This window comes from Miniopterus natalensis, chromosome 6 (assembly GCF_054644295.1).
Source record: "Miniopterus natalensis isolate mMinNat1 chromosome 6, mMinNat1.hap1, whole genome shotgun sequence".
Classification (NCBI taxonomy): domain Eukaryota; kingdom Metazoa; phylum Chordata; class Mammalia; order Chiroptera; family Miniopteridae; genus Miniopterus; species Miniopterus natalensis.
In genome coordinates this window covers 86,782,655-86,797,628 of record NC_142086.1, presented here as the reverse complement: position 1 = coordinate 86,797,628, position 14,974 = coordinate 86,782,655, and the positions used below count along the sequence as shown (strand labels likewise).

The 14,974-nt window shown below is 53.3% G+C and overlaps 1 protein-coding gene across 1 annotated transcript in view; it reads right to left on the bottom strand.

Annotated features, from left to right (window-relative positions):
- UMODL1 (uromodulin like 1) overlaps positions 1-8,603 on the bottom strand; it is a 44,270-nt gene extending 35,667 nt beyond the window's left edge. Inside the window, exons 1-3 of the mRNA XM_087817938.1 lie at positions 8,528-8,603; positions 4,775-5,017; positions 133-294 (exon numbers count right to left, since the gene is read on the bottom strand). Of these exons, the coding sequence (XP_087674064.1) occupies positions 133-294; positions 4,775-5,017; positions 8,528-8,603 (481 nt within the window). The remainder of the gene's footprint in view (positions 1-132; positions 295-4,774; positions 5,018-8,527) is intronic.
- Between the last annotated feature and the right edge of the window lie 6,371 nt (positions 8,604-14,974).

Genomic DNA, 14,974 nt, shown 5'->3' with positions numbered 1-14,974 from the left:
CCCGTGACGTGGTGATCTTGGCTGGGGTTCCTGGATATCGCCACCCCCCCAACTTCACCAGATCAGGCCCAGGCCCAGCCCATGGGCAGCTGCCTCACTGGATGCCTCCTTTGCTGTAGGTCTTGGTCCTACCTTGGGGTATGGGAGCCATGCATTGGTGGCCCCACGACACGGAGCAGCATTTCTGAAGTCCAGGGCAGTCGGCGTCCAGGGTACAGGGCGAGGTGGACACTTCCTGCCCCACCTTCGGGCAGACCCCAGGCCTTGATGCAAACTCCTGGGACCGATTGAGGGCTGTGGAGAGTAAGCAGCAGTTGATGATGTTAGCAGTAAAATCCTACGCAAGCTGCTCAGGCATCACCTCTGGGTGCCTCCTGACACTGGTTCCAGCTCTGGTTCTCGGAGTGCACAGTGTGGCCGCTCAGGGGCCAGGCCTGGGCTGTGCTGTTCTGATGTCTAAAGTCCTGGAGAAACTGCCACACAGGAACTGGCTTTGGGGACATAAAAAATGAGCAAGCGGTACTGCCCAGAGAGCCCCTGGGACGGAAGTGCCAGCATCCCTGTGGGGCCACCAACCACGGACCTGAAGGTCTGCTTTCTCCCCCATCATAAAATCCAACAGCATTTCGGTTAAGGAGCCATGAGACTAAATGTGAGGTGGCTCCTGGGACAGAAAAATGATATTAGGAGGAGAAAAAAGTGAAATCCAAACAAAGTGTGTTGTTGAACTAAGAGCAATGCACCCATGTCGGTTCCTTAGCGGGGAAATGTGTGTGGTGGTGACACAAGACACTGACACTAGGGGACATGTTGGAGGGTGTGGGGAAACTCTCTCTAGCGCCTTTGCAACTTGTCTATCTAAACTATTCTAAACTAAAAGGTTTACTTAAGAAAGTATGGGCCACCAAGAAAAATCGGCTTCCAAAAATGGTTGTTGATCACGACAGACATGTTTTCAAGGTCAAGTTCATCTTGACCTGACCCCTGCGTGGACTCCCCTCCTTCCTTCCCACTGGGCTGGGCTCACTGAGAGCCCAAGAGAACAGTCCACAATCCCAATGTGGTAGAAAGTCAGAAATCTCCGTCCACTATCTCAACAAACAGTGAAATAGGACTGCTCGGTGCCTGGCAACCCAAGACTCGTCGCGGTTCTAGGGGATGGCCCACCGGAGGTCTGTCTGAGCATCGGCACTATGGCCTCCTGGGGGCAGAACTGCGATCCTTCTGGAACACCATTCCCTCTCTGCCTCCTTCCCAGGAGCCCTCCTTCCCCAAAGAGGCCCTGGGATAGCCTCCGGGTGCAGTGGGGTCCTTCTGCCATGACGACGGGATGGTGGGGAAGGCGGGCTGAGTGGAAACCAGGGCGTCACCACAGCGGGTGAGAGTCGGCTAAGATGCTCAGTTAGTGCCACCCCCAGGGATCCACCTTGAGGGAATGGCCCAGCGGGCGTGTGGCGGTGTTTGTACCACCAGGCGCTCGCGCAGCATTATGGACAATAATGAAAACTTGGAAGCAACTAGGAGTTAACTGGTAGGCGATTGCTTCATGCTGATGCATCCACGTGAGGTAATGCCATGTGGCCGCTGAATCATGCTGCAGGACAATATTTATTGACATGAAACGTGGCCCAGACACACTGCCAAATGGTGAAAGCATGCTACAGCAAAATCTCGAACGGGGTCACCGCGCTCTTGGAAAACGCCTGCCCCGAGTGAAGACAGAAGAAAACGTTCATGGCGGCTATGGGGGGGGGGGCTGATGGGCGATGTCCTATGTTCTTTTCTGTGTTTCCAGATTTCCTGCGTGGCTGGCACATTCGTTTTTGTAATGATAGGACAAAGATACATTTAAAGAACACAATGTATGAGTTATCACTGTGTCAAATGCTAGGTTTTAGAAATTGAAAGTCATTTAGACCGAAAGGCACATCGCTTGTGTTCTCATAACGCTCTTCCCCTTTTAGTGAATCGGCTGCTGAGTGGGAGGGGAGAGGAGGAAGCTGGTCTCGGGTCTCGCTGCTGCCTGGAGATGACACCTCTAAGCTGAGAGCCCAGGGTTGCCGAGACATAAGTCACCCCACGCCCGGGGGGACCTGGAGGCCCTCCTGCACTCCAGATTTCCAAGCTGTCCCATGGCTACCACATCCAGGGTTTGGCCTCTGCCCCATTCTGTGCAAAACAACCAGTGGGGGGGGGGGGAGTCACTTCCAGAGACTGAATCTCTGCAGGTTCCAAAGAGCCAGCCTGTCACTAGGCCTCTCAGAACGAGCTCTAATCACACAGTCAGGCCCTGAAGAAGGACCTGTGCCAGCGTGGAGAAGGTCATGCTGCCAATGCCCGTGGTATAAATGCTTCCGCCAAGGGCAGTTCCAGCTGCCAGTGCGTTGGCCCTGAGAGCAGAGGTAGGCAGAGGTGCTCAGCATATCCCCCAATGTCCCCACTCTCCCTACTCCAGCCACACCCCTTCTGTAGCTCCCCAGAGCAGCCCTGCCCATGGGACTCTCTCACTAGAATGTTCTGGCCCTCCAGCCACCTGGTGAGTTCCTAATTAAAGGTGCTAACACTTTAAAAGTGGGGCTGATATCCCATGAGAGGCATTTAATGGCTGGTTTGTTAAGGGGAAGAAAGATGACTGGCAGGTGGTGGGGGCAGGTGGTGGGGACGGGACACCAGCCCTCCCTGCCGTCTCTCCTTTGGGACTTTACTTGTTTAGCTCAGCAGGGAAACAGCCCTCACAGAAAGGTCACCCTTTGGAGGGTGTGGCTGGTGTGGCTGGTGTGGCTGGTGTGGCTGGTGTGGCTCAGCCAATCCTGGGTCCTCCTCGGGGCCACTGGACTGTGACCTCACTAGCCCCCACAACAGCCAGCAGATCTTAACCTGTGTGGCCTTCACAGGTGAAGACAAATGGAGCGGGCCACACCTGCCTTCTTTCGCTGGATTCTGGTGCCCATACCAAGATGCCATGGGCTCCAAGGCCTCCACAAACAGTGGGACCCCCATCTCCCAGGAAGACAGCTGCTCCCAGGGCAGGGCAGCAGCTCAGCTGGCCGCCCCTTCGTGCATGTGGCCCTTGAAGACAGGGAAAGCGGAGCGGGGCCTGGCATCAGCACAGGAAGGGACTCCTTTCACCCAGCACCTGGGAGGGACCTCCAGAGGACAGCCTGTCCCTTCGAGGGCCCCTTTAGAGAACCAACAGGAAAATACAACTGGCACCAAGCCATGGACCCTGAGGTCAGTGGCACTACCTGGTTTTTACTGGTGGTGGCAAGTGTTAGTGATAATGGTGTCATTTAAAGACCCAGCCCCGAGCGGTCAGGAAATCTCTGTCCCCACCCTCTGAACGGGGCCCTGGAAAGTGGCAGGCATTCCTGTCCCTGTGAGATTCTTCTCTGTTTCCAGCGTTTCTGCGTGGCTCATATATTCATATTTGTAATTATAGTAAAAAGATACATTTTTAAATAAAATAATGTATGAGTTACCATTGCATTCCTAATGCTGAATTTTTTTAAAAATTAAAAAGTCACTTAGAGTGAAAGAAATAGCGCACATGTCCTCAATGCTCTTCCCATTCTAGACCATTGGTTGCTGAGTTGTTTGGGGGACCTGAGGGAGGAGGCGCAGTATGACTCAGCGTGCAGAGCCCACGCAGCCTCCTGCAGGTCTGCGGGACACAGGGCTACATCCTGTCACTGCTGGTGTGGGGAGGAGGTCTGCACCCCTGGGGTGTGATGTCCATGCCTTAGCCTGACGCTGTACTGGCCTCAGGCCCCAGGTATGGGTCATGTGGGATCCCCTCCTGGAACCCCTGAGCTGGGGCTCTGTGCACACTGGAGGTGACAGCCCTCAGAACTCGGGGTGACCCCGTTGACACTCCCTGGAGTCACACCCTTCCCACTTCTCCCCATGATGGGTGGGGACAGGGGGACCTTCTGACTGCTTAGAACTCATTTGAGATCTGGTATTGACTCATATGTAACACTCACCACCACCCACACACACTCACATATGCATCCTTTCCCCTGGAAGAGATCTGGAAAGTTCCCTGCATGCGGAGAGGCTGAGCCCTGAACCCACACATAGCACAGCCCACCTGGCCTCAGACGTTGGCCCGGCACAGTCACCCTGGGAACCAACCCAAGCACCTTCCAAACCCCACTGAGGAATTAAGAGGACTTGGGGGCTTCTGAGCAGTAGGGGGGACTAAGGGGACCCCTCCCATTTCATTCACATATTGGAGCTCAGATTAGGATTTCAGATTTAAAAAAAAAAAGCATCCACTACAATTTTTAAAAAGAGAAGGGCAACTGCCAACATAGAAGAGACTACAACATTAGTTCTCAAACTCAGCTACTGGTCAGTAGCTTAGGGAGGTTTAAAAACATCCCAAGGCCTGAGCGATGCCCCATACCAAGTCCATCACAGTCTCTGAGGGCAGGACCGGGCATCGGTGTTTTTAAAGCTGCCCAGGGGCCATCGGAGCGCAGCCAGGTCTGGGAACCACAGAACAAAGGTTCTCAAACCAGGGCCCCCGGACCAGCAGCATCAGCATCACCCGGGAACTTGCACTTCACCCCTGACCTGCTGGACCTGAAGCCCAGCAGGAGGGCCAGGGGTCTGTGCTTGGACAGCCCTCCAGATGATCCTGAAGCTCAGGGTTAAGAGCAGGTGTTCCAGAAGGATCTAGCAAGCTCAGGGCTAATGGATGTGAACAGTGACTATCCCTGGGGGAAGAAATGGGAAGTGGCCCGCAGCCCACCCACAGCCCTGGACTCACGCAGGACGCAGTAGAGGCCCAGCTGCTCGTAGCCCTCGCAGCAGTCGGTCACATTCCGGGACTCGGGGACGTCCACTGCCAGGTACCGGGTCCTATAAATGGTCTTGGGGCACCGCCTCCACGGGATCCACCCGCCGCAGGGGGCGTAGGTCACATGGGACATCCGGACGGCCTCTACTTTCTGGACATTTTGGGTCACACTATAGTTGCACAGCTGGTAGCTCAGTAAGGACAGACCTTTGTCTATAAGGAAGGAGGGAGGAACCAAAGAAAGAACAAACAGCAGAGTCACATCGATGCGAGGGGTTATCTAACTTCTACAGGAGCAAGTGAAACAAGATCCCCGCATTCATGTAGCCCCTCAGGATCTGCCCTCCAGCCCGCTGAGAAGTCAGCGCAGCAGCGTGAACTCGGAGGGATAAAGCGTAATCAGAGACCTGCCGCCTGAGAAACCCCTGTACAGAACGCGGAGCTGCCACCGGGCCGAGCCACGCTGCCCGCAGCCCCGGGGGACACGGAGGAGTCAGGCTTCTAGGGCTCAGGTCCCCGTTTTCTGATTCATGCTCTGAGATTCTGCAGCTGGAAAATCTTGTGCACGTCTCTTACTGTCCATGAGCCACAGTTTGTCACATGGGAAATGCACCAGTAACAATGACCACAGTAGCTCTATACTGAAAACCTGCTACACACCAGGCTCAGATGGCAAAGCACCCTTTTATGGAATGAGATGGAAGATAAATAAACGGAAATCTCAAGCACACGTGAGGGGTCATAGATGGTCAAGCTCAGTCCGACTGTTACTGTCGTTATCGAGAGAAAAGGGCATAGTGCCCACTGTAGGGTGGCACTGTGGATTTTGTGCCCACGGCCCCTTTATCAGCATGGTCACTCGGTTCTCTGACCCTGTGGTACCCACTACCATTGCCAGCCCTGTGCCTCTTTGTCATGGATGGTGTGGCCCTGGGGTGTCTCATCTGTCCAGGGAGCTTCTGTTGTCTCATGTAGCAGGGACTGTTATGGGCTGAACTGTGACCCCCACCCAAAATTCATATGCTGAAGTCCTCGCTGCCACCACTTTAGAATGTGACCTTATTTAGAAACAAGGGTTTTGCAGATATAATTAAGATGATGTTGTATTGGAGTAGGTGGCCCCCATCAAATAGGACAGGTGTCCTTATAAAAGGAGAAATTTGGCACAGAGACAGGAATGGGCACAGGTAGAAGGCCATGTGCAGGTGAAGGCAGAGGTCGAAGTGATGCTTCTACAAGCTGAGGAACCCCCAAGACTGGCTGCAACCAGCAGGAGCTAGGGGAAAAGACGGGGCAGAGTCTCCCTCACAACCGACAGGAGGAACCAGACCTGCAGACACCTTGATCTCAGACCTCGGGCCTCTAGAACTGTGCGGGAATAAATCTCCACTGCTCAAGCCCCAGCCTCTGGCACTGGCCAGGCAGCCCAGGGAGCTCACATGGCCAGCACAGGGCTCTCTGCACTCAGGGCTCAGTGCAGAATAAAAGCATGATCTGAATCTACTTCACACGTTCAGATTACCAACTCTGAGCTCCAAGCTTTATGAGACTGTATGGCCAATGGGTAGGCGCTCAGTTTCATAGTGATAATCCTCAGAGAGAGGCTAGGTTTCTGGAGAGGAACTCAGGATTGCAGCATAAGTCATTGTATCCCTAGCAGGGGGCAATGCCCCTGAAGAGTCCCTCCTGTGGAGGCACAGCAGCCCCCAAGTGTGCAGAAAGCGAGACTCAGCGGCTAGTGCTCCCCAGGAGGAAATGGACTGAGCCAGCCCTCAGCCCCCAGCCTTACTCTGGGCTGTACTGGAGTAGGTGGCCCCCTTCAGTGCTGAATCAGCCCACCCACAGGGAGGGAGCCACCTGGCTGCCTCCCCATCACCCCTGCAGGTGGCAGGGCCTCTGGGAGCGGAGACACCACTGCCCGTCTCCACCAAAAGGGTGGTGACAGTAAGCTTGGGGAAGGAATGGGAGGTCCCTTGTTATGTGGGTGGGGCAGGAGAAATTGGCCTCGGAGACCAGGGTCACTTGGCCCAGAGCTTAGGGGAGACTTGGATGAGGGGGTAGGTCCAATGGCCACCGCGAAAGTGATGGACTAACAAGGCAAAGCGCAAGGACTTCCCGCACGGAGACCTCGGCAAGGTGGACCTAGATTTTGTTTTTCATCTTAACCTAAGATGAGGCGCCAACCACTAATGAACGTTGGCATCTCGTCCCTATCTCTAGAGAGTCACTGGTCCCCACCTGCTGGTGACAAAGCCCTAGCCGGTCATTAGCGCACACACCACACACTCACACACATCTCCTGTAGAACTGCACTTGGGATTAACTTGCTCGGTTTTTTTGTTTACATTCTCCCAGAAGCCACCGGGGTCCCCTCCAAGCCCTTCAAGAGCCATCAGCGTAGGAGTCGGGGTCCTGAGTTCCAGTCTCAGAGGTGGGACATCTTCAGGCTGCAAAGCTAGCCTGGGCCCTGGGGTCAGAAGACCCAAGTTCACACCAGCGTCACATACACCAGCTGTGTCATTTTGAGCCCATTTCATGCACTCTGGGTGCCCCGGTCTTGTCACTGGTAAAGTAGCAGCTATGCCCTGGGCTGTAGGATTAACTGGAATGATGCCCATTAACTGGAATGGTGCCTATTAACTGGAATGGTGCCTATTAACTGGAATGGTGCCTATTAACTGGAATGGTGCCTATTAACTGGAATGGTGCCTATTAACTGGAATGGTGCCTATTAACTGGAATGATGCCTGTAAAGGCAGCACTGAGCACATGAGACCAAGCAGATGTGCGACCCTGGGCGTCACTGAGCTCCTGCCCCTGTGTACTTGCATGTGTCACAAGGGGTCATGAAACACCTCTTTGGGTCCCCTCTGGCTCCGCGATAGTCCCGCTCGTTCTGCGGCTGAGCTGTGCGGCTCACACATAGCCCATCCCAAAGGGAAAATCAAGGGAAAACGAGCACAATTAAACCAAAATCCTAAGGGGGAAAAACTTGAAACCAGAGCAAAACTGAAGTTGATTATAGGAACAGAATGGACCTGTTTAAGTTCCCAACAGAACAAGACCGGTTTCACAAGGAAAGTGATTTAAAAGGTTTCCGATCTCAATCCTTTGAAATCTGGGGCTTCAGGAATCCAATGCTTTTTAGCAGCTGACCATGTGCCTCTCAGAACCTTTGGACGGGCCCTCACTCAGCTCCCCCACGGGCCACCTTCACCCTCATTTACCACTGAGGCAACGGGGGGCTGGCAGAGCCCAAGGTAAGGGGCAGCTGGACAGAGAGTCCACTTCATGATCCCGTCTCCCTATCAGAGTCGCCTGGTAGAAATGGCCCTCAGCTGGCTGCATGGCCTTACCACCTGGGCCTCCAGGTCTGCAAGTTGAGGACTGCAACGTGCAGAGACCTCATCTGAGTCTGCTCTCGTTGTCACCCGTGGGCCTGCATCACCCGCACCACCGGCAAAATGCACAGTTCCAGGCCCCACCCGGACCGTCCACTCAGAATCCGAATTTGAACTCACAGCCCCCAGGTGATTCAGAGGCACATGCCACCTCTTCTGTGGCTACAAGAAAATCTGCTGAGAAGGGACAGATGGTACTCTCGCAAAGCAGAAGCATCCACCTGCCCAGCTCTCGGCAGGGCCGCTGTCCTCACTCACTGAGACCCCCTCCCAGGGAGCCCCCCTCCTCCAGCATCACCCACATGGAGCCCGGAGCCCTCACCTGTGAAGCTGCTGGCCTGGCTGGAGCCCACGGTGCTGAGCGGAAGCAGCAGCGCCAGCCCAAGGGTGCTGAGCATGGTTGGGCAGGGTTGGCGGCTCTCGGCCTCTCCTGGGCAGAAGCGCAGAGGGTCTGGGCCGCCTGGGCTGGAGAAAGGGCCCTTCTGTTCCCTGTGCTGCCGACAGTGGCAACGGCTTCAGAGGCTGCGCTCTCAGGGAGCAGTCCCTTATGCCTTCTCGGTAACGCCTGCCACTGCCACGGCCGTGTCCCTGGGGGCGCCTGCATGTCACAGCCCATTCTCACTCCAGGCAGATGGCATCTTTGAGGAAAGGTGAGTACCCACCCCTGGGCCACATCGCTGGGTCCCATCTCGTTGTTACGCAGAAAACACACTTCAGACCTGACTACAAAGTGTTCTCTGAACCTTATCGTTGCGAACTGGCAGGAGAAAACAGCGTCAAATCAAAGTGGTCCATCGGATTCAGAAAAGCATCCTTCCCACAAGTGGACAGTTCAGATCCAAAGCCATGAAAATGTCCCTACACCTCAACCCAGGGATGGCTCCTCAGGGCCTGCCTGGGGGCCAGGAAGCTGCGGTCCCAGAGATGCTCATTCCTTGTCAGGATTTAACACGGAAAAGCATCGAGCGAACCACCCGGGGAGAGCGGGAAAGTACATTACGCAGGGCATCTGGACGGGACAACACAGACCACGACGGGCTCCCCTGAACGACGCTTTTAGCGGCAGAACAAAACTTCGCAATGCAGCCACAGCGGCAGCTCACACAGGCCTGTCCCATAAAGACCACCACTCTGTGTGACTATAAACCCGTGAGCACGATCCCGAGAGGGCCACGGGAGTAAAAGAAAACACACTGAAGGGCGACAGGCTCATGGCTGGTCTCTTATTCCAGCAGCCGTCCTGTTGCATGTGAAATGGATTTAAAATTTCCTGTGAAATACTGTCTGGCGGCTGCTGTCTCACTGCCCCCGCGGGCTGCCTTTCAGGGCATGCTATCGACAACCGAGGCACGGTTCTGAGCATTACATGAAGGTCTCATTAGTTCTGCGGAGGACGCTTCCAAATAGGGCCACAAAGACCCATCTTGGCTGAGGGTCCAGAAGTCTGAGTCCCTTGTGTTTGAAACACTAAACGCTCTCCCAGGAGGGAGCTCCGAGCCGGCGCCCGCATCCCGTTGCTAGGCCTTCTGCTCTCGGTAGATTAAGCTCTGAGCCGATCAGCTGCTGCGTTTGCGTGGTTAATGGCAAAGTGGCACATGCCAGGACAACAAATACCAAAGAGAGGACCTGGAGACAACGGCGCCGTTAGGGGGCTCAGCGCCAGTCGCCGGGAAGGCCGCGCCCTTTATGGAAAACCGGGAGAGCAGGGCCCGCTCACCGACTGCTGAGTGGAGGTTAGGAAAAGTTTCAGTAAGAAAAGAGTACATTTTAAAGCTATAATAGTCAAGAAAATAAAATTTAATTAGCCCTAACAGAATAAATAGAAACTGTTATAATTTAGGTAAATCTGAATGTTTAAGAACGTGAGGTGAGCCTCTGTTAGGATATCCTACTGTATCATCTCTCAGAATGTTTCGCTCCTATAATGTGTGGCCATTGCTGTGACGCATGGAGGCAAAACCAAGGATAGGGGTGCATTTTAAAACTGGAAATGGGTGCTGTGCACCGTTTCCTCTCAACTTCAGAACCGCCCTAGGAAGTAGCTCCCTTATCCGCGTGGCACAGAAGGAGAAACTGAGGGTCAGCGAGGCCGCACCGCCAGTGAGGGGGAGAGTCAGCCCCGAAGGCTGAGTCCTGCACGCTCCACTCCACGCCCTGTCTGGCCACAGAGCCCACCAGCAGGACATCCAGCCACCACCCCCCCCCCCGGGGGGGGGGCAGCAGAGCCAAGACATTTTACCAGCTGGGCACTCATGCTAATGGGGAATTCTCCATCAACTGTCATCACACACACACTTTCTCTTTATACTAAAACTCATACAATAAAAAGACAAAACTCAAAAATGACAGTCTGTTTCTAGCTCGGTTCTCCCTCAAACTCCCTTTCCCACAGGCACAAGAAGGATGTGTGTGTGTGCGTAATTTAATCTCCAGTGAGGTCTCTTCCTCCAGTTTTTACGAAGACATATTTACTTTTCTACATGATCAGCGCAGGGATTTTCCACGTCTGCTTTTTTCACGTAAACACTTTGAAGAGAAAGTAACCATGCAACGCAACCCAGCGGGGAGGGGATGTCCCCCAGGACTTCATGTCTGTCACCTCCAGGGTGCGCTTGGCCACAGGTGCATCCAGTAAAGATCCCTGGGTTCACTCGGTGTCCAAGAGCTTGGAGACCAGGGGCAGCCGCCATGGTGCTGTGCTGGACTTAAGGGCACACATACACACACTCACACTCAAGCGTGCACACAGACACACTCACACTCTCATACGTATACATATTACAGGCACATTCACACGTCCACATTCATGCATGCTCACGCTAATGTGTCCACTCACACACCTTCGCTCACATAAGCACACTCATTCATGCACATCTGTACTCTCACACTTAAGTGTGCATGTATATGTGCCGATGCTCTCATACGTGTCTACTCACACACTTTCACATGTAGGAAGGTGCATGCTGGCACACATGCTTGAACACTCACGCATGCACATGCATACTCGCATACTCACGTGGGTATGTACCTGCAGATGCACACACGCTGGCACGCTCACATACATGCACAAGCACACGGGATGAGCATGCTCCCTGTCCCTGGAACCAGTGTCTCTGTGGATGTGAAAAAATCTGCTCCCACCTCAGAAAACCGCTCACCAAGGTGGAAGAGAGAGCATTTTATGATTGAATGAGCGTCAGAACCAGAACACAATGGGCGCCACAGGCAATCCACCAGGAGACGACATAGAGGGACTCTCACCTCCTCTGTAACCGAGAAGATGCAGCCCATTACATCGGGTTCTCAAAATAAATAATGACTGGTCCCCAAGTAAGAGGACTTTTAAGCACTACTGGTCACACACAGTTCACCCTAAACTCACCCCACAACAGGGGTGACCATCTGTTCACAAATTGGCTTTAACTAGAGGAAAAATAAACTTCTCACCTCTTTATGGCAGGTCCTTTTGTAAATTAAAGCAAGAGGCCCACCCAGGCCAGGCTCTCATCCTCCCACACAGACCGGAGGGTGGGGCCCATCTCTCTCGATCTTTGCATCAGAAAGAGATGCTCCCAGGCCCTGGAGAAAGACGTGTTGGGTCACCAAGCCAAGAAATGCCAATCTAGTCTCCAAAAGGATTTATGTACATTTCAAAGAGAAGAGCAAGTCCTTCAGTTACAAGTTTTCTGAAGTATGTGCTCAAAGAGAAAGGAGGGGAGGGAAACCTCTCCCCTGATTTTCCACGGGGAGACTTAGGCCTCATGTTTTCAATTTGATCTGTCCTTGTAGAGTGAAGGGCAGGGTGCAGTCTGCTGTGGCTCAGGACCCACAACAGACAAGTCTGGACCCGATGGCTTGCCAGGCCCTTCCCACTCAGCTTCTGAGCATTACAGGTGAGTTTTAGAGTCTTAATAAGAGCACAAATACTATGCTCAGCCTCCCTAGGGCCCTCACGCACCCTGCTGGTGAGAGGCGAAGACTCACTCACCTTCCTTCGGACCCCCAGCTCTTGCTCTTCCCACCCCCCGCTTTGCCCTCTGCCCCTTTTCACCCCACAAGCCCCCTCCCCCGTTGCAGCAGAGTTTACTTGGGGTGAATGGTGAGAGGCACTCAGTACACGCGGGATCTGTGGGTGGACACTCACCTTAGCCCACTCAGGAAGTGTACATATTGTGGACAAACGGGCCATATCCTAAACCTAAAAAGCTCAGAGCAGGCCTGCTGGTGGCCTTGCAAACTCAGAGACCTAAAATAACCACACTAAATAAATAAGTTAATTAATTAATTAAATAAAATAACCACAAAGGGTGGTCTGAAATTAAAACTTTTTAACTAGAAGCAGTCTGGTGGGTAGTCATGCCCTAAGGCAGTATTTTGCCCTAACAGAGGTTAATTTTCACCTTAACTAAGCCAGTCGCTTGTCTTTTGCATCTGAGATAACATACCTGATTAACACAGGACTTTGCAAAACAAAGTCATTTCCCCTTTTTCCGGACCCTCAAAGCACGGGGCGAAGACCAGGTATCCTCTCATTGTTATTGATATCTTGTTAACTATCCGGTACCCACCCACGTAAAAGAAGTCTGTGTCTATCGTTTTACTTTTTACCCAGTCCCCGAGGTTTCCCTGCTTGGCTTTCTCCCACCCCCCTAATCTATCACAATGGATTCTGTGTAACCCACTTACGTCTCCCCCTTTGATTGTGACGTATAAAGCGAGGTGCAAAACTGCCATTCCCCGGAGCATGATCTCAACCCATTAAGGTACTGGCTCCCGGCAGCTGTCCATTGTTTGGCTCAAATAAATTCACAAAAATTCTTCACAGTTTTGAATGTTTTCTTACGTTAATATTACCAACCTAAATAACACAGCCAGTGTCCGTGCCTACCTGGCTCGGGGCTTCTGCAGCTTGCAGAGCCTGAGGGAGGCTTCCAGAATCATCCCCAATGGTGACTGATACCTCAGATCCCTTGGCTTTCCCACTCAGGGCCCAGCCCACGTTCTCTGCCAGCCTCCCTAGGAAGTCCCTGCCTTTGATCTGATGGGTCCCTAACACCTTCACCCACTAAGAAAATGCCTTTTCCTCCTCTGGCAAGAGGCAGCTGTGCTGGGGTTGGCTGTTTTATCTCAGCCACATCTGGGTGGCCGCCCTGATTGCTGGCTGGCTGCTGGCCCCGCACAGCCCTGCCGGATTCCTTGCAAATGTTCCCTGCTTCCACCCTCGAATTGTTCGGAGTTCTCTGTTTCTTCTTCTGTCTGCAGTGAGTGGATTTTAGAGAGCCCAGTTTTTGTCCTGGCTGTGTGGTGGGTAATTAGACAGACCTGAGCAGAGCAAGGACAATGGGCCAGGTACAGGAGATCACCAGAGTGGAAAGCTCCAGGTGCCTAGCAATGGACAATTGTAGAATAGGGTGGGACCTCGGCCCCAGGCTGGCCTTTCCTCCCCTTGCATATTGCTAGTCATGCAGTTTGGACGCCCTGGCATTTCCCCCTAGAGATAACATCTAGGCCTCAGTTGTGTTTCAGCTCCAGGCCCAGAAAAGCAACGAAACCAGCCACAGCTGACCTCAGGACCAGCTGCACTGGATAATGACCCCCTGTCCTGGCGCCGACCAATCAATCAGTGGGGACCACAGCCCTGACAGGACACACCTGGGAAGCTGCTGAATAGCCTATTGAGATCATCCCCTGGGACCGCCCCTAAGCTCTCCACCCTGAAAACCATTAGGATGGAGGACCCAGTGTTCTCCTTCCTGGGAGCAGCCCCTCCCGTTCTCTTTCCGTTTCCCTCGGCTTCTCTCCCCTTCCCCCAGGCACATTACTATTAGCTTCCACTCCCAAGCACCAAGGGCCCTTCTGTTGCCTCTAGAACTTGTTTCCTAAGCCCATTTCTCCTAGGAATTGCTTCTTCTACCTCTATAATTTTATAAGTAAATGTTCTCTTACGTGCAGTTTGGGTCTTGACTCTGAATTCTTTCTTAGCCAGAACTCAAGTACCAAGGTTGCTGAACCCAAGTCCCGTCTGACTCCACCAGACTAACACCCAGAGCCATTCCCACTGCCTACAACACCAGCCTTAGCAGGACTGAGGGGGTAATGCCAGAACTCCCGGCACCAGGGTGTCCAGTGCCCCAACCCAGACCCTGCCTTCTCTGCCTCCGCCTGTCACAGACTGAAAGTTTGTGTCCTCTCAAAATCCACAGGTTGAAGCCCTAAGCCCACCAGGGTGGGTATATCAGGGGTAAGGAAGTTACTGAGGTTAAATGAAGTCATAAGGGTGAGGCCCCGGTCTGATAGGATTGGTGCTCTCATCAGAAGCGACACCAGAGCCCTCCTCTCCTTCATTCACTCTCATCCACTCTCTCTCTCTCTCTGCCATGTGGGGACTCAGTAAGAAGGTGACCATATAAAATGTAAGAGGAACCCTCACCAGAAACTGACCATACTGGCACCTTGATCTTGGACTTCCATCCTCAGAACTGTGAACAAGTTTATGTTGTTTAAGTCACGCAGTCTGTGGCATTTTGTTAGGGTGGTCCCAGCTGACTAAGACGTTGTCATTTGAGGAGATAGCGAGGAGGTTGGTGGCAGTAGGCATGGAGCACTATCAGTCTTCTTGGTTTTCCGGGACCAGGTCAGAAATGAGCTCAGAGCCTCTTGGGTGAAGGACAAGGCTCCCAAGGTCAAAGCCAGAGCCGGCCTTGCAAGGTGCCTGTGTAGGATTTTGCCCTGCAGACAAGTGGAAATAAAACAGGGCAAGAGAAGGGGC